Raw genomic sequence first — 23,953 nt, 5'->3', positions numbered from 1 at the left:
GGATCATCCCTAGGAAACAGAAGACAAGTCGTCGGAACCAGCTGCGATTTTGGAATATTGAGAACCCAATCGTGCTGCCGCAACACTACCTGAGATAGTGCTACACCGACCTCCAACTGTTCCCTGGATCTTACCCTTATCAGGGAATCGTCCAAGTAAGGGATAACTAAAATTTCCTTCCTTCGAAGGGATATAATTTCGTCCATTACCTTGGTAAAGACCCGGGGTGCCGTGGAACATCCCTACGGCAGCGTCTGAACTGATAGTGACAGTTCAGTACCATAACCTGAGGTACCCTTGGTGAGAAGGGTAAATTTTGACATGAAGGTAAGCATCCTTGATGTCCCGAGACATCATGTAGTCCCCTTCTTCCAGGTTCGCAATCACTGCTCTGAGTGACTCAATCTTGAATTTGAACCTCTGTATGTAAGTGTTCAAAGATTTTAGATTTTAGAATCGGTCTCACCGAGCCGTCTGGCTTCGGTACCACAATAGTGTGGAATAATACCCCGTTCCCTGTTGCAGGAGGGGTACCTTGATTATCACCTGCTGGGAATACAGCTTGTGAATGGCTTCCAAAACTGCCTCCCTGTCAGAGGGAGACGTCGGTAAAGTCGACTTTTGGAAACGGCGAGGGGGAGACGTCTCGAATTCCAATATGTACCCCTGAGATATTACCTGAAGGATCCAGGGGTCTACTTGCGAGTGAGCCCACTGCGCACTGAAATTCATTGAGAACGGGCCCCCACCGTGCCTGAGCTTGTAAAGCCCTAGCGTCATACTGAGGGCTTGGCAGAGGCGGGAAAGGGTTTCTGTTCCTGGGAACTGGCTGATCTCTGCAGCCTTTTTCCTCTCCCTCTGTCACGAGCAGAAAAGAGGAACCTTTTGTCCGCTTGCCAACAAAGGACTGCGCCTGATAATACGGCGTCTTATTTTGAGAGGCGACCTGGGGTACAAACGTGGATTTCCCAGCTGTTGCCGTGGCCACCAGGTCTAAAAGACCGACCCCAAATGTCCCCTTTCAAAGGCAATACTTCCAAATGCCGTTTGGAATCCGCATCACCTGACCATTTTACTGGTAGAATTGGACAACGCACTTATACTTGATGCCAGTCGGCAATTATTCCGCTGTGCATCATGCATATATAGAAATGCATCTTTTAAATGCTCTATAAGCCATAATATACTATCCTTATCTAGGATATCAATATTTCCAGTCAGGGAATCCGACCATGCCAACCCAGCACTGCACCTCCAGGCTGAGGCGATAGCTGGTCGCAGTATAACACCAGTATGTGTGTAAATACCTTTTTGGATACCCTCCTGCTTTCTATCAGCAGGATCCTTAAGGGCGGCCATCTCATGAGAGGGTAGAGCCCTTGTTCTTACAAGCGTGTGAGCGCCTTATCCCCCCTAGGGGGTGTTTCCCAATGCATCCTAACCTCTGGCGGGAAAGGGTATGCAGCCAATACTTTTTAAGAAATTATTAATTGTTATCGGGGGGAAACCCACGCATCATCACACATTTTATTTCTCAGATTCAGGAAAACTACAGGTAGTTTTTCCCTCACCGAACATAATACCCCTTTTTTGGTGGTACTCGTATTATCAGAAATGTATAAAAACATTTTCCATTGTCTCAATCATGTAACGTGTGGTCCTACTGGAAAACACGGTTGTCTCTTCACCGTCGACACAGGAGTCAGTATCCGTGTCGGCGTCTGTATCTGCCATCTGAGGTAACGGCCGCTTTAGAGCCCCTGACGGCTTATGAGACGTCTGGACAGGCACAAGCTGAGTAGCCGGCTGTCTCATGTCAACCAGTTTTTTTTATATAGAGCTGACACTGTCACGTAATTTTCAACAGTACATCCACTCAGGTGTCGACCCCCTAGGGGGTGACATCACTGTTACAGACACACTGCTCCGTCTCCACATCATTTTTCTCCTCATACATGTCGACACAAACGTACCGACACAGCACACACACAGGGAATGCTCTGATAGAGGACAGGACCCCACTAGCCCTTTGGGGAGACAGAGGGAGAGTATGCCAGCACACACCAGAGCGCTATATATATACAGGGATAACCTTATATAAGTGTTTTTCCCCTTATAGCTGCTGTATGTTTTAATACTGCGCCTAATTAGTGCCCCCCTCTCTTTTTTTAACCCTTTCTGTCTGCAGGGAAGAGCCAGGGAGCTTCCCTCCAACTGAGCTGTGAGGGGAAAATGGCGCCAGTGTGCTGAGGAGATAAGGCCGTCGAAAAGGGGGCGGAGCCTATCTCCCGGTTTTTTGTATATTCTGGCAGGGGTTAAATGCATCCATATAGCCCAGGAGCTATATGTGATGCATTTTTTGCCATGTAAGGTATTTCTGTAATGTTTTATTGCGTCTCAGGCCCCCCCCCCCCCCCCCAGCGCCCTGCACCCTCAGTGACCGGAGTATGAAGTGTGCTGAGAGCAATGGCGCACAGCTGCAGTGCTGTGCGCTACCTTATTGAAGACAGGAACGTCTTCTGCCGCCGATTTTTCCGGACCTCTTCGCTCTTCTGGCTCTGTAAGGGGGCCGGCGGCGCGGCTCTGGGACCCATCCAGGCTGGACCTGTGATCGTCCCTGTGGAGCTAATGTCCAGTAGCCAAGAAGCCCAATCCACTCTGCACGCAGGTGAGTTCGCTTCTTCTCCCCTTAGTCCCTCGATGCAGTGAGCCTGTTGCCAGCAGGACTCACTGAAAACAAACCTAAACTAAAACTTTCACTAAGAAGCTCAGGAGAGCCCCTAGTGTGCACCCTTCTCGTCGGGCACAGAAATCTAACTGAGGCTTGGAGGAGGGTCATAGGGGGAGGAGCCAGTGCACACCAGTTAGTCCTAAAGCTTTCTTTAGATGTGCCCAGTCTCCTGCGGAGCCGCTATTCCCCATGGTCCTTACGGAGTCCCCAGCATCCACTTAGGACGTTAGAGAAATTGGGACATCGACACAATTCTCATATTTTGGGCTCTATACACCACCACAATGGATTTGAAATGAAACAAACAAGATGTGCTTTAACTGCAGACTTTCCGCTTTAATTTGAGGGTATTTACATCCATTTGTCTCATCTGTCATTAGGATGTTGTTCCAGAACTGTAAAGGGTTTTTTAGATGTTGTTTGGCAAACTCTAATCTGGTCTTTCTGTTTTTGTGGCTCACCAATGGTTTACATCTTGTGCTGAACCCTCTATATTCACTCTTGTGAAGTCTTCTCTTGATTGTTGACTTTGACACACATACACCTACCTCCTGGAGAGTGTTCTTGATCTGGTCAACTGTTGTGAAGGGGTTTTTCTTTACCAGGGAAATATTTCTTCTGTCATCCACCACAGTTGTTTTCCGTGGTCTTCTGGGTCTTTTGGTGTTGCTGAGCTCTCCAGTGCGTTCTTTCTTTTTAAGAATGTTCCAAACAGTTGATTTGGCCACACCTAATGTTTTTGCTATCTCTCTGATGGGTTTGTTTTGATTTTTCAGCCTAATGATGGCTTGATTCACTGATAGTGGCAGCTCTTTGGATCTCATATTGAGTGTCGACAGCAACAGATTCCAAATGCAAATGTCACACCTGGAATCTATTCCAGACCTTTTACCTGCTTAATTGATGATGAAATGAGGGAATAGCCCACCCCTGTCCATGAAATAGCTTTTTGAGTCGATTGTCCCAGTACTTTTGGTCCCTTAAAAAGTGTGAGGCACATATAGAAACTGTTGTAATTCCTACACCGTTCACCTGATTTGGATGTAAATACCCTCAAATTAAAGCGGAAAGTCTGCAGTTAAAGCACATCTTGTTTGTTTAATTTCAAATCCATTGTGGTGGTGTATAGAGCCCAAAATATGAGAAGTGTGTCGATGTCCCAATATTTAAGGACCTATGGAAGACAAAGTATTTTGGTTTCACATGGCACATGAAAGACGTATTCTAGATTATCAGGGTTCCTTGGGAACACCCAGCCAAACGTTATGGTAAATGTTGCTGGTCTCACACACACAGCACCCCATTAGCTGTGAGGGAATGTTTTCCAGCACAAGCCCATTATATAACCCCATTATAAGAAGCATTGCCAAGACAAGCACAGCAAGACATGGAATAAAGATCAAAAACCGTGGAGATGTCTACCAAGGGAGCATTTGGTTCTTCCCATACCCTGCCTCCATAAAGGATTGAAGGAGGTTGAAGGACTCTTCCGGTGACATCAGTCATGTTGTCTTTCACCATAATACCAAACTCACGTACAAAGGGATCAGTATTGAAACTTGCACTGCGCATCTGAAACAAGAAAACGATACAGATCAGTAGGGACTTTCTTACCAGACATCATCATCTAGAACTAAACATCCAGCTTTACAACTACGCAGAACAATATACATAAATATACAGATGTGTCCTCACTTACTGGGCATCAATAAAGAGACTCCCAGCCAAGGCTGAGGTGTAACATACTGGATTTTTCTTTACATTTTGCGCCTTATTCGCATCGCAGGTGCAGCAAAAAGCCACTCAGTGTACTAGAGATGCTGGGCTGCGACACTCACACAGGAATAGGTGCATGACATACAGAGACGCAGGTGTAGTACAATAGGATCAGCGGTGTACTAGAGATGCTGGGCTGCGACACTCACACAGGAATAGGTGCATCACATACAGAGACGCAGGTGTAGTACAATGGGATCAGTGGTGCACTAGAGATGCTGGGCTGTGACACTCACACAGGAATAGGTGCATCACATACAGAGACGCAGGTGTAGTACAATAGGATCAGCGGTGTACTAGAGATGCTGGGCTGCGACACTCACACAGGAATAGGTGCATCACATACAGAGACGCAGGTGTAGTACAATAGGATCAGCGGTGCACTAGAGATGCTGGGCTGAGACACACACACACAGGAATAGGTGTATCACATACAGAGACGCAGGTGTAGTACAATAGGATCAGCGGTGCACTAGAGATGCTGGGCTGCGACACACACAGGAATAGGTGCATCACATACAGAGACGCAGGTGTAGTACAATAGGATCAGCGGTGTACTAGAGATGCTGGGCTGAGACACTCACACAGGAATAGGTGTATCACATACAGAGACGCAGGTGTAGTACAATGGGAGCAGCGGTGCACTAGAGATGCTGGGCTGTGACACTCACACAGGAATAGGTGTATCACATACAGAGACGCAGGTGTAGTACAATAGGATCAGCGGTGTACTAGAGATGCTGGGCTGAGACACTCACACAGGAATAGGTGTATCACATACAGAGACGCAGGTGTAGTACAATAGCATCAGCGGTGTACTAGAGATGCTGGGCTGCGACACTCACACAGGAATAGGTGCATCACATACAGAGACGCAGGTGTAGTACAATAGGATCAGCGGTGTACTAGAGATGCTGGGCTGCGACACTCACACAGGAATAGGTGCATCACATACAGAGACGCAGGTGTAGTACAATAGGATCAGCGGTGTACTAGAGATGCTGGGCTGCGACACTCACACAGGAATAGGTGTATCACATACAGACGCAGGTGTAGTACAATAGGATCAGCGGTGCACTAGAGATGCTGGGCTGCGACACACACAGGAATAGGTGTATCACATACAGAGACGCAGGTGTAGTACAATGGGAGCAGCGGTGCACTAGAGATGCTGGGCTGAGACACTCACACAGGAATAGGTGTATCACATACAGAGACGCAGGTGTAGTACAATGGGATCAGCGATGTACTAGAGATGCTGGGCTGCGACACTCACACAGGAATAGGTGTATCACATACAGAGACGCAGGTGTAGTACAATGGGATCAGCGGTGCACTAGAGATGCTGGGCTGCGACACTCACACAGGAATAGGTGTATCACATACAGAGACGCAGGTGTAGTACAATGGGAGCAGCGGTGCACTAGAGATGCTGGGCTGAGACACTCACACAGGAATAGGTGTATCACATACAGAGACGCAGGTGTAGTACAATAGGATCAGCGGTGTACTAGAGATGCTGGGCTGCGACACTCACACAGGAATAGATGTATCACATACAGAGACGCAGGTGTAGTACAATAGGATCAGCGGTGCACTAGAGATGCTGGGCTGCGACACTCACACAGGAATAGGTGTATCACATACAGAGACGCAGGTGTAGTACAATGGGAGCAGCGGTGCACTAGAGATGCTGGGCTGAGACACTCACACAGGAATAGGTGTATCACATACAGAGACGCAGGTGTAGTACAATGGGATCAGCGATGTACTAGAGATGCTGGGCTGCGACACTCACACAGGAATAGGTGTATCACATACAGAGACGCAGGTGTAGTACAATGGGATCAGCGGTGTACTAGAGATGCTGGGCTGAGACACTCACACAGGAATAGGTGTATCACATACAGAGACGCAGGTGTAGTACAATAGGATCAGCGATGTACTAGAGATGCTGGGCTGCGACACTCACACAGGAATAGGTGTATCACATACAGAGACGCAGGTGTAGTACAATAGGATCAGCGGTGTACTAGAGATGCTGGGCTGCGACACTCACACAGGAATAGATGTATCACATACAGAGACGCAGGTGTAGTACAATAGGATCAGCGGTGTACTAGAGATGCTGGGCTGAGACACTCACACAGGAATAGGTGCATCACATACAGACGCAGGTGTAGTACAATGGGATCAGTGGTGCACTAGAGATGCTGGGCTGCGACACTCACACAGGAATAGGTGCATCACATACAGAGACGCAGGTGTAGTACAATAGGATCAGCGGTGTACTAGAGATGCTGGGCTGCGACACTCACACAGGAATAGGTGCATCACATACAGAGACGCAGGTGTAGTACAATGGGAGCAGCGGTGCACTAGAGATGCTGGGCTGAGACACTCACACAGGAATAGGTGTATCACATACAGAGACGCAGGTGTAGTACAATGGGAGCAGCGGTGCACTAGAGATGCTGGGCTGAGACACTCACACAGGAATAGGTGTATCACATACAGACGCAGGTGTAGTACAATAGGATCAGCGGTGTACTAGAGATGCTGGGCTGCGACACTCACACAGGAATAGGTGCATCACATACAGAGACGCAGGTGTAGTACAATGGGAGCAGCGGTGCACTAGAGATGCTGGGCTGCGACACTCACACAGGAATAGGTGTATCACATACAGACGCAGGTGTAGTACAATAGGATCAGCGGTGTACTAGAGATGCTGGGCTGCGACACTCACACAGGAATAGGTGTATCACATATAGAGACGCAGGTGTAGTACAATGGGATCAGCGGTGTACTAGAGATGCTGGGCTGCGACACTCACACAGGAATAGGTGTATCACATACAGACGCAGGTGTAGTACAATAGGATCAGCGGTGTACTAGAGATGCTGGGCTGCGACACTCACACAGGAATAGGTGCATCACATACAGAGACGCAGGTGTAGTACAATAGGATCAGCGGTGTACTAGAGATGCTGGGCTGCGACACTCACACAGGAATAGGTGTATCACATACAGAGACGCAGGTGTAGCACAATGGGATCAGCGGTGTACTAGAGATGCTGGGCTGCGACACTCACACAGGAATAGGTGTATCACATACAGAGACGCAGGTGTAGTACAATAGGATCAGTGGTGCACTAGAGATGCTGGGCTGCGACACTCACACAGGAATAGGTGCATCACATACAGAGACGCAGGTGTAGTACAATGGGAGCAGCGGTGCACTAGAGATGCTGGGCTGCGACACTCACACAGGAATAGGTGTATCACATACAGATGCAGGTGTAGTACAATAGGATCAGCGGTGTACTAGAGATGCTGGGCTGCGACACTCACACAGGAATAGGTGTATCACATACAGATGCAGGTGTAGTACAATGGGAGCAGCGGTGTACTAGAGATGCTGGGCTGCGACACTCACCCAGGAATAGGTGCATCACATACAGAGACGCAGGTGTAGTACAATAGGATCAGCGGTGTACTAGAGATGCTGGGCTGCGACACTCACACAGGAATAGGTGCATCACATACAGAGACGCAGGTGTAGTACAATAGGATCAGCGGTGTACTAGAGATGCTGGGCTGCGACACTCACACAGGAATAGGTGTATCACATACAGAGACGCAGGTGTAGTACAATGGGATCAGCGGTGCACTAGAGATGCTGGGCTGAGACACTCACACAGGAATAGGTGTATCACATACAGACGCAGGTGTAGTACAATAGGATCAGCGGTGTACTAGAGATGCTGGGCTGAGACACTCACACAGGAACAGGTGCATCACATACAGAGACGCAGGTGTAGTACAATGGGATCAGCGGTGTACTAGAGATGCTGGGCTGAGACACTCACACAGGAATAGGTGTATCACATACAGAGACGCAGGTGTAGTACAATGGGATCAGCGGTGTACTAGAGATGCTGGGCTGCGACACTCACACAGGAATAGGTGCATCACATACAGAGACGCAGGTGTAGTACAATGGGATCAGCGGTGCACTAGAGATGCTGGGCTGCGACACTCACACAGGAATAGGTGTATCACATACAGAGACGCAGGTGTAGTACAATAGGATCAGCGGTGTACTAGAGATGCTGGGCTGCGACACTCACACAGGAATAGGTGTATCACATACAGACGCAGGTGTAGTACAATGGGATCAGCGGTGTACTAGAGATGCTGGGCTGCGACACACACACAGGAATAGGTGTATCACATACAGAGACGCAGGTGTAGTACAATAGGATCAGCGGTGTACTAGAGATGCTGGGCTGCGACACTCACACAGGAATAGGTGTATCACATACAGAGACGCAGGTGTAGTACAATAGGATCAGCGGTGTACTAGAGATGCTGGGCTGCGACACTCACACAGGAATAGGTGTATCACATACAGACGCAGGTGTAGTACAATGGGATCAGCGGTGTACTAGAGATGCTGGGCTGCGACACACACACAGGAATAGGTGTATCACATACAGAGACGCAGGTGTAGTACAATAGGATCAGCGGTGTACTAGAGATGCTGGGCTGCGACACTCACACAGGAATAGGTGTATCACATACAGAGACGCAGGTGTAGTACAATAGGATCAGCGGTGTACTAGAGATGCTGGGCTGCGACACACACACAGGAATAGGTGTATCACATACAGAGACGCAGGTGTAGTACAATAGGATCAGCGGTGTACTAGAGATGCTGGGCTGCGACACTCACACAGGAATAGGTGTATCACATACAGAGACGCAGGTGTAGTACAATAGGATCAGCGGTGTACTAGAGATGCTGGGCTGAGACACACACACACAGGAATAGGTGTATCACATACAGAGACGCAGGTGTAGTACAATAGGATCAGCGGTGTACTAGAGATGCTGGGCTGCGACACTCACACAGGAATAGGTGTATCACATACAGACGCAGGTGTAGTACAATAGGATCAGCGGTGTACTAGAGATGCTGGGCTGCGACACTCACCCAGGAATAGGTGCATCACATACAGAGACGCAGGTGTAGCACAATGGGATCAGCGGTGTACTAGAGATGCTGGGCTGAGACACTCACCCAGGAATAGGTGTATCACATACAGAGACGCAGGTGTAGTACAATAGGATCAGCGGTGCACTAGAGATGCTGGGCTGCGACACTCGCACAGGAATAGGTGTATCACATACAGACGCAGGTGTAGTACAATGGGAGCAGCGGTGTACTAGAGATGCTGGGCTGAGACACTCACACAGGAATAGGTGTATCACATACAGAGATGCAGGTGTAGTACAATAGGATCAGCGGTGTACTAGAGATGCTGGGCTGCGACACTCACACAGGAATAGGTGTATCACATACAGACGCAGGTGTAGTACAATAGGATCAGCGGTGTACTAGAGATGCTGGGCTGCGACACTCACACAGGAATAGGTGTATCACATACAGAGACGCAGGTGTAGTACAATGGGATCAGCGGTGTACTAGAGATGCTGGGCTGCGACACTCACACAGGAATAGGTGTATCACATACAGACGCAGGTGTAGTACAATAGGATCAGCGGTGTACTAGAGATGCTGGGCTGAGACACTCACACAGGAATAGGTGTATCACATACAGAGACGCAGGTGTAGTACAATGGGATCAGCGGTGTACTAGAGATGCTGGGCTGCGACACTCACACAGGAATAGGTGTATCACATACAGACGCAGGTGTAGTACAATAGGATCAGCGGTGTACTAGAGATGCTGGGCTGAGACACTCACACAGGAATAGGTGTATCACATACAGAGACGCAGGTGTAGTACAATGGGATCAGCGGTGTACTAGAGATGCTGGGCTGCGACACTCACACAGGAATAGGTGTATCACATACAGACGCAGGTGTAGTACAATAGGATCAGCGGTGTACTAGAGATGCTGGGCTGAGACACTCACACAGGAATAGGTGTATCACATACAGAGACGCAGGTGTAGTACAATGGGAGCAGCGGTGTACTAGAGATGCTGGGCTGCGACACTCACACAGGAATAGGTGTATCACATACAGACGCAGGTGTAGTACAATGGGAGCAGCGGTGTACTAGAGATGCTGGGCTGAGACACTCACACAGGAATAGGTGTATCACATACAGACGCAGGTGTAGTACAATAGGATCAGCGGTGCACTAGAGATGCTGGGCTGCGACACTCACACAGGAATAGGTGTATCACATACAGAGACGCAGGTGTAGTACAATGGGATCAGCGGTGTACTAGAGATGCTGGGCTGAGACGCACACAGGAATAGGTGCATCACATACAGAGACGCAGGTGTAGTACAATAGGATCAGCGGTGCACTAGAGATGCTGGGCTGCGACACTCACACAGGAATAGGTGTATCACATACAGAGACGCAGGTGTAGTACAATGGGATCAGCGGTGTACTAGAGATGCTGGGCTGCGACACTCACACAGGAATAGGTGTATCACATACAGACGCAGGTGTAGTACAATAGGATCAGCGGTGTACTAGAGATGCTGGGCTGCGACACTCACACAGGAATAGGTGTATCACATACAGAGACGCAGGTGTAGTACAATGGGATCAGCGGTGTACTAGAGATGCTGGGCTGCGACACTCACACAGGAATAGGTGTATCACATACAGACGCAGGTGTAGTACAATAGGATCAGCGGTGCACTAGAGATGCTGGGCTGCGACACTCACACAGGAATAGGTGTATCACATACAGACGCAGGTGTAGTACAATAGGATCAGCGGTGTACTAGAGATGCTGGGCTGCGACACTCACACAGGAATAGGTGTATCACATATAGAGACGCAGGTGTAGTACAATGGGATCAGCGGTGTACTAGAGATGCTGGGCTGAGACACTCACACAGGAATAGGTGTATCACATACAGAGACGCAGGTGTAGTACAATAGGATCAGCGATGTACTAGAGATGCTGGGCTGCGACACTCACACAGGAATAGGTGTATCACATACAGAGACGCAGGTGTAGTACAATGGGATCAGCGGTGTACTAGAGATGCTGGGCTGAGACACTCACACAGGAATAGGTGTATCACATACAGAGACGCAGGTGTAGTACAATGGGATCAGCGGTGTACTAGAGATGCTGGGCTGCGACACTCACACAGGAATAGGTGCATCACATACAGAGACGCAGGTGTAGTACAATAGGATCAGCGGTGTACTAGAGATGCTGGGCTGCGACACTCACACAGGAATAGGTGTATCACATACAGAGATGCAGGTGTAGTACAATGGGATCAGCGGTGTACTAGAGATGCTGGGCTGAGACACTCACACAGGAATAGGTGTATCACATACAGACGCAGGTGTAGTACAATAGGATCAGCGGTGTACTAGAGATGCTGGGCTGCGACACTCACACAGGAATAGGTGTATCACATATAGAGACGCAGGTGTAGTACAATAGGATCAGCGATGTACTAGAGATGCTGGGCTGCGACACTCACACAGGAATAGGTGTATCACATACAGAGACGCAGGTGTAGTACAATGGGATCAGCGGTGTACTAGAGATGCTGGGCTGAGACACTCACACAGGAATAGGTGTATCACATACAGAGACGCAGGTGTAGTACAATGGGATCAGCGGTGTACTAGAGATGCTGGGCTGCGACACTCACACAGGAATAGGTGTATCACATACAGACGCAGGTGTAGTACAATGGGAGCAGCGGTGTACTAGAGATGCTGGGCTGAGACCCTCACACAGGAATAGGTGTATCACATACAGACGCAGGTGTAGTACAATAGGATCAGCGGTGTACTAGAGATGCTGGGCTGAGACACTCACACAGGAATAGGTGTATCACATACAGAGACGCAGGTGTAGTACAATGGGAGCAGCGGTGTACTAGAGATGCTGGGCTGCGACACTCACACAGGAATAGGTGTATCACATACAGACGCAGGTGTAGTACAATAGGATCAGCGGTGCACTAGAGATGCTGGGCTGCGACACTCACACAGGAATAGGTGTATCACATACAGAGACGCAGGTGTAGTACAATGGGAGCAGCGGTGTACTAGAGATGCTGGGCTGAGACACTCACACAGGAATAGGTGTATCACATACAGAGACGCAGGTGTAGTACAATGGGAGCAGCGGTGTACTAGAGATGCTGGGCTGAGACACTCACACAGGAATAGGTGTATCACATACAGACGCAGGTGTAGTACAATGGGATCAGCGGTGTACTAGAGATGCTGGGCTGCGACACTCACACAGGAATAGGTGTATCACATACAGAGACGCAGGTGTAGTACAATAGGATCAGCGGTGTACTAGAGATGCTGGGCTGCGACACTCACACAGGAATAGGTGTATCACATACAGAGACGCAGGTGTAGTACAATAGGATCAGCGGTGTACTAGAGATGCTGGGCTGCGACACTCACACAGGAATAGGTGTATCACATACAGAGACGCAGGTGTAGTACAATAGGATTAGCGGTGTACTAGAGATGCTGGGCTGCGACACTCACCCAGGAATAGATGTATCACATACAGAGACGCAGGTGTAGTACAATGGGAGCAGCGGTGTACTAGAGATGCTGGGCTGAGACACTCACACAGGAATAGGTGTATCACATACAGAGACGCAGGTGTAGTACAATAGGATCAGCGGTGCACTAGAGATGCTGGGCTGCGACACTCACCCAGGAATAGGTGCATCACATACAGAGACGCAGGTGTAGTACAATAGGATCAGCGGTGTACTAGAGATGCTGGGCTGCGACACTCACCCAGGAATAGGTGTATCACATACAGAGACGCAGGTGTAGTACAATGGGATCAGCGGTGTACTAGAGATGCTGGGCTGCGACACTCACACAGGAATAGGTGTATCACATACAGAGACGCAGGTGTAGTACAATGGGAGCAGCGGTGTACTAGAGATGCTGGGCTGCGACACTCACACAGGAAAAGGTGTATCACATACAGAGACGCAGGTGTAGTACAATAGGATCAGCGGTGTACTAGAGATGCTGGGCTGCGACACTCACACAGGAATAGGTGTATCACATACAGACGCAGGTGTAGTACAATAGGATCAGCGGTGTACTAGAGATGCTGGGCTGAGACACTCACACAGGAATAGGTGTATCACATACAGAGACGCAGGTGTAGTACAATAGGATCAGCGGTGTACTAGAGATGCTGAGCTGCGACACTCACACAGGAATAGGTGTATCACATACAGACGCAGGTGTAGTACAATAGGATCAGCGGTGTACTAGAGATGCTGGGCTGAGACACTCACACAGGAATAGGTGTATCACATACAGAGACGCAGGTGTAGTACAATAGGATCAGCGGTGTACTAGAGATGCTGGGCTGCGACACTCACCCAGGAATAGGTGTATCACATACAGAGACGCAGGTGTAGTACAATAGGATCAGCGGTGTACTAGAGATGCTGGGCTGAGACACTCACACAGGAATAGGTGTATCACATACAGAGACGCAGGTGTAGTACAATAGGATCAGCGGTGCACTAGAGATGCTGGGCTGCGGCACTCACACAGGAATAGGTGTATCACATACAGAGACGCAGGTGTAGTACAATGGGATCAGCGGTGTACTAGAGATGCTGGGCTGCGACACTCACACAGGAATAGGTGTATCACATACAGAGACGCAGGTGTAGTACAATAGGATCAGCGGTGCACTAGAGATGCTGGGCTGCGACACTCACACAGGAATAGGTGTATCACATACAGACGCAGGTGTAGTACAATAGGATCAGCGGTGTACTAGAGATGCTGGGCTGAAACACTCACACAGGAATAGGTGTATCACATACAGACGCAGGTGTAGTACAATAGGATCAGCGGTGTACTAGAGATGCTGGGCTGCGACACTCACACAGGAATAGGTGTATCACATACAGACGCAGGTGTAGTACAATAGGATCAGCGGTGTACTAGAGATGATGGGCTGAAACACTCACACAGGAATAGGTGTATCACATACAGACGCAGGTGTAGTACAATAGGATCAGCGGTGTACTAGAGATGCTGGGCTGCGACACTCACACAGGAATAGGTGTATCACATACAGAGACGCAGGTGTAGTACAATAGGATCAGCGGTGCACTAGAGATGCTGGGCTGCGACACACACAGGAATAGGTGTATCACATACAGAGACGCAGGTGTAGTACAATAGGATCAGCGGTGTACTAGAGATGCTGGGCTGCGGCACTCACACAGGAATAGGTGTATCACATACAGAGACGCAGGTGTAGTACAATAGGATCAGCGGTGTACTAGAGATGCTGGGCTGCGGTACTCACACAGGAATAGGTGTATCACATACAGACGCAGGTGTAGTACAATAGGATCAGCGGTGTACTAGAGATGCTGGGCTGCGGTACTCACACAGGAATAGGTGTATCACATACAGAGACGCAGGTGTAGTACAATAGAATCAGCGGTGTACTAGAGATGCTGGGCTGAGACACTCACACAGGAATAGGTGTATCACATACAGAGACGCAGGTGTAGTACAATAGGATCAGCGGTGCACTAGAGATGCTGGGCTGCGACACTCACACAGGAATAGGTGTATCACATACAGAGATGCAGGTGTAGTACAATGGGAGCAGCGGTGTACTAGAGATGCTGGGCTGCGACACTCACACAGGAATAGGTGTATCACATACACAGACGCAGGTGTAGTACAATGGGATCAGCGGTGTACTAGAGATGCTGGGCTGAGACACTCACACAGGAATAGGTGTATCACATACAGAGACGCAGGTGTAGTACAATGGGATCAGCGGTGTACTAGAGATGCTGGGCTGAGACACTCACACAGGAATAGGTGTATCACATACAGAGATGCAGGTGTAGTACAATGGGAGCAGCGGTGTACTAGAGATGCTGGGCTGCGACACTCACCCAGGAATAGGTGCATCACATACAGAGACGCAGGTGTAATACAATAGGATCAGCGGTGTACTAGAGATGCTGGGCTGCGACACTCACACAGGAAAAGGTGTATCACATACAGAGACGCAGGTGTAGTACAATAGGATCAGCGGTGCACTAGAGATGCTGGGCTGCGACACTCACACAGGAATAGGTGTATCACATACAGAGACGCAGGTGTAGTACAATAGGATCAGCGGTGTACTAGAGATGCTGGGCTGAGACCCTCACACAGGAATAGGTGTATCACATACAGAGACGCAGGTGTAGTACAATGGGATCAGCGGTGTACTAGAGATGCTGGGCTGAGACCCTCACACAGGAATAGGTGTATCACATACAGAGACGCAGGTGTAGTACAATAGGATCAGCGGTGTACTAGAGATGCTGGGCTGCGACACTCACACAGGAATAGGTGTATCACATACAGAGACGCAGGTGTAGTACAATAGGATCAGCGGTGTACTAGAGATGCTGGGCTGCGACACTCACACAGGAATAGGTGTATCACATACAGAGACGCAGGTGTAGTACAATGGGATCAGCGGTGTACTAGAGATGCTGGGCTGCGGCACTCACACAGGAATAGGTGTATCACATACAGAGACGCAGGTGTAGTACAATGGGATCAGCGGTGTACTAGAGATGCTGGGCTGCGACACTCACACAGGAATAGGTGTATCACATACAGACGCAGGTGTAGTACAATAGGATCAGCGGTGTACTAGAGATGCTGGGCTGCGACACTCACAGAGGAATAGGTGCATCACATACAGAGACGCAGGTGTAGTACAATGGGATCAGCGGTGTACTAGAGATGCTGGGCTGCGGCACTCACACAGGAATAGGTGTATCACATACAGAGACGCAGGTGTAGTACAATAGGATCAGCGGTGTACTAGAGATGCTGGGCTGAGACACTCACCCAGGAATAGGTGTATCACATACAGACGCAGGTGTAGTACAATGGGATCAGCGGTGTACTAGAGATGCTGGGCTGAGACACTCACCCAGGAATAGGTGTATCACATACAGAGACGCAGGTGTAGTACAATAGGATCAGCGGTGTACTAGAGATGCTGGGCTGAGACACTCACCCAGGAATAGGTGTATCACATACAGACGCAGGTGTAGTACAATGGGATCAGCGGTGTACTAGAGATGCTGGGCTGCGACACTCACACAGGAATAAGTGTATCATATACAGAGACGCAGGTGTAGTACAATGGGATCAGCGGTGTACTAGAGATGCTGGGCTGCGACACTCACACAGGAATAGGTGTATCACATACAGAGACGCAGGTGTAGTACAATGGGATCAGCGGTGCACTAGAGATGCTGGGCTGCGACACTCACACAGGAATAGGTGTATCACATACAGACGCAGGTGTAGTACAATGGGATCAGCGGTGTACTAGAGATGCTGGGCTGCGACACTCACACAGGAATAGGTGTATCACATACAGAGACGCAGGTGTAGTACAATAGGATCAGTGGTGTACTAGAGATGCTGGGCTGCGACACTCACACAGGAAAAGGTGTATCACATACAGAGACGCAGGTGTAGTACAATAGGATCAGCGGTGTACTAGAGATGCTGGGCTGCGACACTCACACAGGAATAGGTGTATCACATACAGAGACGCAGGTGTAGTACAATGGGATCAGCGGTGTACTAGAGATGCTGGGCTGCGACACTCACACAGGAATAGGTGTATCACATACAGACGCAGGTGTAGTACAATGGGATCAGCGGTGTACTAGAGATGCTGGGCTGCGACACTCACACAGGAATAGGTGTATCACATACAGAGACGCAGGTGTAGTACAATGGGATCAGCGGTGTACTAGAGATGCTGGGCTGCGACACTCACACAGGAATAGGTGTATCACATACAGACGCAGGTGTAGTACAATGGGATCAGCGGTGTACTAGAGATGCTGGGCTGAGACACACACAGGAATAGGTGTATCACATACAGAGACGCAGGTGTAGTACAATAGGATCAGCGGTGTACTAGAGATGCTGGGCTGCAACACACAGGAATAGGTGTATCACATACAGAGACGCAGGTGTAGTACAATGGGATCAGCGGTGTACTAGAGATGCTGGGCTGAGACACACACAGGAATAGGTGTATCACATACAGACGCAGGTGTAGTACAATAGGATCAGCGGTGTACTAGAGATGCTGGGCTGCGACACTCACACAGGAATAGGTGTATCACATACAGAGACGCAGGTGTAGTACAATGGGATCAGCGGTGTACTAGAGATGCTGGGCTGCGACACTCACACAGGAATAGGTGTATCACATACAGAGACGCAGGTGTAGTACAATGGGATCAGCGGTGTACTAGAGATGCTGGGCTGCGACACTCACACAGGAATAGGTGTATCACATACAGAGACGCAGGTGTAGTACAATGGGATCAGCGGTGTACTAGAGATGCTGGGCTGAGACACTCACACAGGAATAGGTGTATCACATACAGAGACGCAGGTGTAGCAGTGATCGCAAAAACGCGCTATGGCGCGTATTTTACCCCATTATTGATGGTGGGGACTCAAAAATAAAAAACCGCCGGGTCCCCCAGGACGCGCTCTGACTAACAGCGCTGTCCTGTGCTGTCAGTCAGTTTTTGTCTCCACGGCAGCAGAGGGAGGAACTTGGAAGGGGAGGAGATCGAGAGTATGTTCACTCCCGCCTCCCCTCACTGTCTGCTCTGCGCGCACACCGCTCCCTCTCCTGCCGGCCCCACCCCCTTCTGTCTGCTCCGTGTCCGCTTTCATGTATTGCCGCGTAACTGGCAGTGGCGGCTATCAGCGCTCCCCCCCCCCCGTTGTAGCCCTGCCTGTGCATCAGCGGGTCCGAGTGTGAGCGGCGTCCGCCCAGTACTCTGTGGCGGACAATCAGGGGGATGGAAAGAAGAACGGTCTGCAGTGCTACTAAGCGCCGGGGTCAGCACCGGCCAGCGGGAGGCGGCACACAAGGGTAGTCTCAGGCCGCTCCCGTTCAGCACCCCTCTCTCAGTGCCTTCCTCCAAAGTGTGTGAGTTGTTCTGAGGGAGCAGAAAATCCCTATACATTACACTGTGTTCCTGAAAACCTTGCTGTTGCAGTGTCTTTACCATAACTATCACTGATGTAACATAGTGCTGGTCACCTAGAAATCTAAGTGTTTTTTTTTTAATGTGATTTAGTCCTACTGTATTGAATGATGGCATTAGCATATTATCAATGTACATTACTACCTCATATCTTCTGAAAGATGGATTATTTTATATAAGTGCTCTACCTGGCGCAATGTGTGTAACGTACTCCACCTGGCGCAATGTGTGTAACGTACTCCACCTGGCGCAATGTGTGTAACGTACTCCACCTGGCGCAATGTGTGTAACGTACTCCACCTGGCGCAATGTGTGTAACGTACTCCACCTGGCGCAATGTGTGTAACGTACTCCACCTGGCGTAATGTGTGTAACGTACTCCACCTGGCGTAATGTGTGTAACGTGCTCTACCTGGTGCAGTGGGTGTAATGTGCTCTACCTGGCACAGTGGGTGTAACGTGCTGTACCTGGCGCAATGTGCTGTACCTGGCGCAATGTGCGTAACATGCTCTACCTGGCGCAGTGGGTGTAACGTGCTCCACCTGGCGCAGTGGGTGTAACGTGCTCTACCTGGCGCAGTGGGTGTAACGTGCTCTACCTGTTGCAGTGGGTGTAACGTGCTCTACCTGGCGCAGTGGGTGTAACGTGCTCTACCTGGCGCAATGTGCGTAACGTGCTCTACCTGGTGCAATGTTTGTAACGTGCTCTACCTGGCGCAATGTGTATAACATGTATAGGAGGTCCTACCTGGTGCAATGTGTACAAGCGGCACTACTATGATGTGGCCATGCCCCTTCTCCACGAAAACATGAACCTAAATTTTTGCGGCGCGCCTACGGCGCGCACTGTCCGTTCCTTTCTTCACATAGTAGGAAGGGTAGAACCACTTCACTTTCTGCAAAAGGGCACCAAAATGTCTAGTTAAAGCCCTGTTGCAGAGTGTCCTGTATGCTGCACAGCCCAGCAGCACTGTCACTCCCCCTCCTCCCCCTTGCAGCACTTTTGTAGCGTCAAAATCAAGTCTGTGTTTTATGTTTGAATCATTAATAAGATTAATAAGAACCTTTATTCCGATGGAACCCAAAAAAGGACAGGCAGGACCCCAATTTTTAAAAGTGAGGGGTCCCTGGGACCCACTTTTTTTTGGGCTTATTGCGATCACTGTGTAGTACAATGGGATCAGCGGTGTACTAGAGATGCTGGGCTGCGGCACTCACACAGGAATAGGTGTATCACATACAGAGACGCAGGTGTAGTACAATAGGATCAGCGGTGTACTAGAGATGCTGGGCTGAGACACTCACACAGGAATAGGTGTATCACATACAGAGACGCAGGTGTAGTACAATGGGATCAGCGGTGTACTAGAGATGCTGGGCTGAGACACTCACACAGGAATAGGTGTATCACATACAGACGCAGGTGTAGTACAATGGGATCAGCGGTGCACTAGAGATGCTGGGCTGAGACACTCACACAGGAATAGGTGTATCACATACAGAGACGCAGGTGTAGTACAATAGGATCAGCGGTGTACTAGAGATGCTGGGCTGCGACACTCACACAGGAATAGGTGTATCACATACAGAGACGCAGGTGTAGTACAATGGGAGCAGCGGTGTACTAGAGATGCTGGGCTGAGACCCTCACACAGGAATAGGTGTATCACATACAGAGACGCAGGTGTAGTACAATGGGAGCAGCGGTGTACTAGAGATGCTGGGCTGAGACACTCACACAGGAATAGGTGTATCACATACAGACGCAGGTGTAGTACAATAGGATCAGCGGTGTACTAGAGATGCTGGGCTGAGACCCTCACACAGGAATAGGTGTATCACATACAGACGCAGGTGTAGTACAATAGGATCAGCGGTGTACTAGAGATGCTGGGCTGCGACACTCACACAGGAATAGGTGTATCACATACAGACGCAGGTGTAGTACAATAGGATCAGCGGTGTACTAGAGATGCTGGGCTGAGACCCTCACACAGGAATAGGTGTATCACATACAGACGCAGGTGTAGTACAATAGGATCAGCGGTGTACTAGAGATGCTGGGCTGCGACACTCACCCAGGAATAGGTGCATCACATACAGAGACGCAGGTGTAGTACAATAGGATCAGCGGTGTACTAGAGATGCTGGGCTGCGACACTCACAGAGGAATAGGTGTATCACATACAGAGACGCAGGTGTAGTACAATAGGATCAGCGGTGTACTAGAGATGCTGGGCTGCGACACTCACACAGGAATAGGTGTATCACATACAGAGACGCAGGTGTAGTACAATGGGAGCAGCGGTGTACTAGAGATGCTGGGCTGAGACACTCACACAGGAATAGGTGTATCACATACAGACGCAGGTGTAGTACAATAGGATCAGCGGTGTACTAGAGATGCTGGGCTGCGACACACACAGGAATAGGTGTATCACATACAGAGACACAGGTGTAGTACAATAGGATCAGCGGTGTACTAGAGATGCTGGGCTGCGACACTCACACAGGAATAGGTGTATCACATACAGACGCAGGTGTAGTACAATAGGATCAGTGGTGCACTAGAGATGCTGGGCTGCGACACTCACACAGGAATAGGTGTATCACATACTGAGGCGCAGGTGTAGTACAATGGGATCAGCGGTGTACCAGAGATGCTGGGCTGCGACACTCACACAGGAATAGGTGTATCACATACAGAGACGCAGGTGTAGTACAATAGGATCAGCGGTGTACTAGAGATGCTGGGCTGAGACACTCACCCAGGAATAGGTGTATCACATACAGAGACGCAGGTGTAGTACAATGGGATCAGTGGTGTACTAGAGATGCTGGGCTGAGACACTCACCCAGGAATAGGTGTATCACATACAGAGACGCAGGTGTAGTACAATGGGATCAGCGGTGTACTAGAGATGCTGGGCTGCGACACTCACACAGGAATAGGTGTATCACATACAGAGACGCAGGTGTAGTACAATGGGATCAGCGGTGTACTAGAGATGCTGGGCTGAGACCCTCACACAGGAATAGGTGTATCACATACAGACGCAGGTGTAGTACAATAGGATCAGCGGTGTACCAGAGATGCTGGGCTGCGACACTCACACAGGAATAGGTGTATCACATACAGAGACGCAGGTGTAGTACAATGGGATCAGCGGTGTACTAGAGATGCTGGGCTGAGACCCTCACACAGGAATAGGTGTATCACATACAGACGCAGGTGTAGTACAATAGGATCAGCGGTGTACTAGAGATGCTGGGCTGAGACCCTCACACAGGAATAGGTGTATCACATACAGAGACGCAGGTGTAGTACAATAGGATCAGCGGTGTACTAGAGATGCTGGGCTGAGACACTCACACAGGAATAGGTGTATCACATACAGACGCAGGTGTAGTACAATAGGATCAGCGGTGTACTAGAGATGCTGGGCTGCGGCACTCACACAGGAATAGGTGTATCACATACAGACGCAGGTGTAGTACAATAGGATCAGCGGTGTACTAGAGATGCTGGGCTGCGGCACTCACACAGGAATAGGTGTATCACATACAGACGCAGGTGTAGTACAATAGGATCAGCGGTGTACTAGAGATGCTGGGCTGCGGCACTCACACAGGAATAGGTGTATCACATACACAGACGCAGGTGTAGTACAATAGCATCAGCAGTGTACTAGAGATGCTGGGCTGCGGCACTCACACAGGAATAGGTGTATCACATACACAGACGCAGGTGTAGTACAATAGGATCAGCGGTGTACTAGAGATGCTGGGCTGCGACACTCACACAGGAATAGGTGTATCACATACAGAGATGCAGGTGTAGTACAATGGGAGCAGCGGTGTACTAGAGATGCTGGGCTGCGGCACTCACACAGGAATAGGTGTATCACATACAGACGCAGGTGTAGTACAATAGGATCAGCGGTGTACTAGAGATGCTGGGCTGCGGCACTCACACAGGAATAGGTGTATAACATACACAGACGCAGGTGTAGTACAATAGCATCAGCAGTGTACTAGAGATGCTGGGCTGAGACACTCACCCAGGAATAGGTGTATCACATACAGAGACGCAGGTGTAGTACAATAGGATCAGCGGTGTACTAGAGATGCTGGGCTGCGACACTCACACAGGAATAGGTGTATCACATACAGACGCAGGTGTAGTACAATGGGAGCAGCGGTGTACTAGAGATGCTGGGCTGAGACACTCACACAGGAATAGGTGTATCACATACAGAGACGCAGGTGTAGTACAATGGGATCAGCGGTGTACTAGAGATGCTGGGCTGCGACACTCACACAGGAATAGGTGTATCACATACAGAGACGCAGGTGTAGTACAATGGGATCAGCGGTGTACTAGAGATGCTGGGCTGAGACACTCACACAGGAATAGATGTATCACATACAGAGACGCAGGTGTAGTACAATAGGATCAGCGGTGTACTAGAGATGCTGGGCTGAGACACTCACACAGGAATAGGTGTATCACATACAGACGCAGGTGTAGTACAATAGGATCAGCGGTGTACTAGAGATGCTGGGCTGAGACACTCACCCAGGAATAGGTGTATCACATACAGAGACGCAGGTGTAGTACAATAGGATCAGCGGTGTACTAGAGATGCTGGGCTGCGACACTCACACAGGAATAGGTGTATCACATACAGAGACGCAGGTGTAGTACAAAAGGATCAGCGGTGCACTAGAGATGCTGGGCTGAGACACTCACACAGGAATAGGTGTATCACATACAGAGACGCAGGTGTAGTACAATGAGTGCTGGTGTGAGGAAAGGCCGCTCAGTGTACTAGAGATGCTGGGCTGCGACACTCACACAGGAATAGGTGTATCACATAGAGACGCAGGTGTAGTACAATGAGTGCTGGTGTGAGGAAATGCTGCTGTTGCATTGTAGTCCTCCATACAGAGACAGTCTCACACGGATGTACATGCCCCACTGATCAGGTTCTCCAGCAACCTAGTTGTCCATTTATGCGTTTTCATTTCATGAATAAGACGCAAGCCAAGTCGCACAAGACCAGGCGTGCAGAAAGTGGCAACATTAAGGAAAGACATCTGTATACATACACCCCCAATAACCATAACATTAAAACCATCTGCCCTATGCTGTGTAGGTTCCCCCTTTTGCATGGACTTGTCAAGGCCACTGAAGGTGTCCTGTGGTATCTGGCACCAAGACATTACCAGAAGATCTTTTAGTGCTGTAAGGGGGGGGTCTCCATGGATCGGACCTGTTCTTCCAGCACATCCCACAGATGCTCCATCAGATTGAGATCTGGGTATTCTGGAATCCAAACACTTTGGTT

The 23,953-nt window shown here is 49.5% G+C and overlaps 1 protein-coding gene across 4 annotated transcripts in view; it reads right to left on the bottom strand.

Annotated features, from left to right (window-relative positions):
- AGO2 (argonaute RISC catalytic component 2) overlaps positions 1-23,953 on the bottom strand; it is a 197,501-nt gene that overhangs the window by 74,214 nt on the left and 99,334 nt on the right. For 2 of the 4 annotated variants that reach the window (XM_063921174.1, XM_063921175.1), the window contains exon 10: positions 4,154-4,303. In XM_063921174.1, coding sequence (XP_063777244.1) covers positions 4,154-4,303 — 150 coding nt within the window. The remainder of the gene's footprint in view (positions 1-4,153; positions 4,304-23,953) is intronic. The other 2 variants (XM_063921176.1, XM_063921177.1) reach the window with 1 other exon arrangement.

The sequence above is a fragment of the Pseudophryne corroboree genome, chromosome 5, assembly GCF_028390025.1.
Source record: "Pseudophryne corroboree isolate aPseCor3 chromosome 5, aPseCor3.hap2, whole genome shotgun sequence".
Taxonomy (NCBI): domain Eukaryota; kingdom Metazoa; phylum Chordata; class Amphibia; order Anura; family Myobatrachidae; genus Pseudophryne; species Pseudophryne corroboree.
The sequence above is the reverse complement of the archived record's forward strand: the minus strand, read 5'-3'. Positions and strand labels throughout refer to the sequence as shown.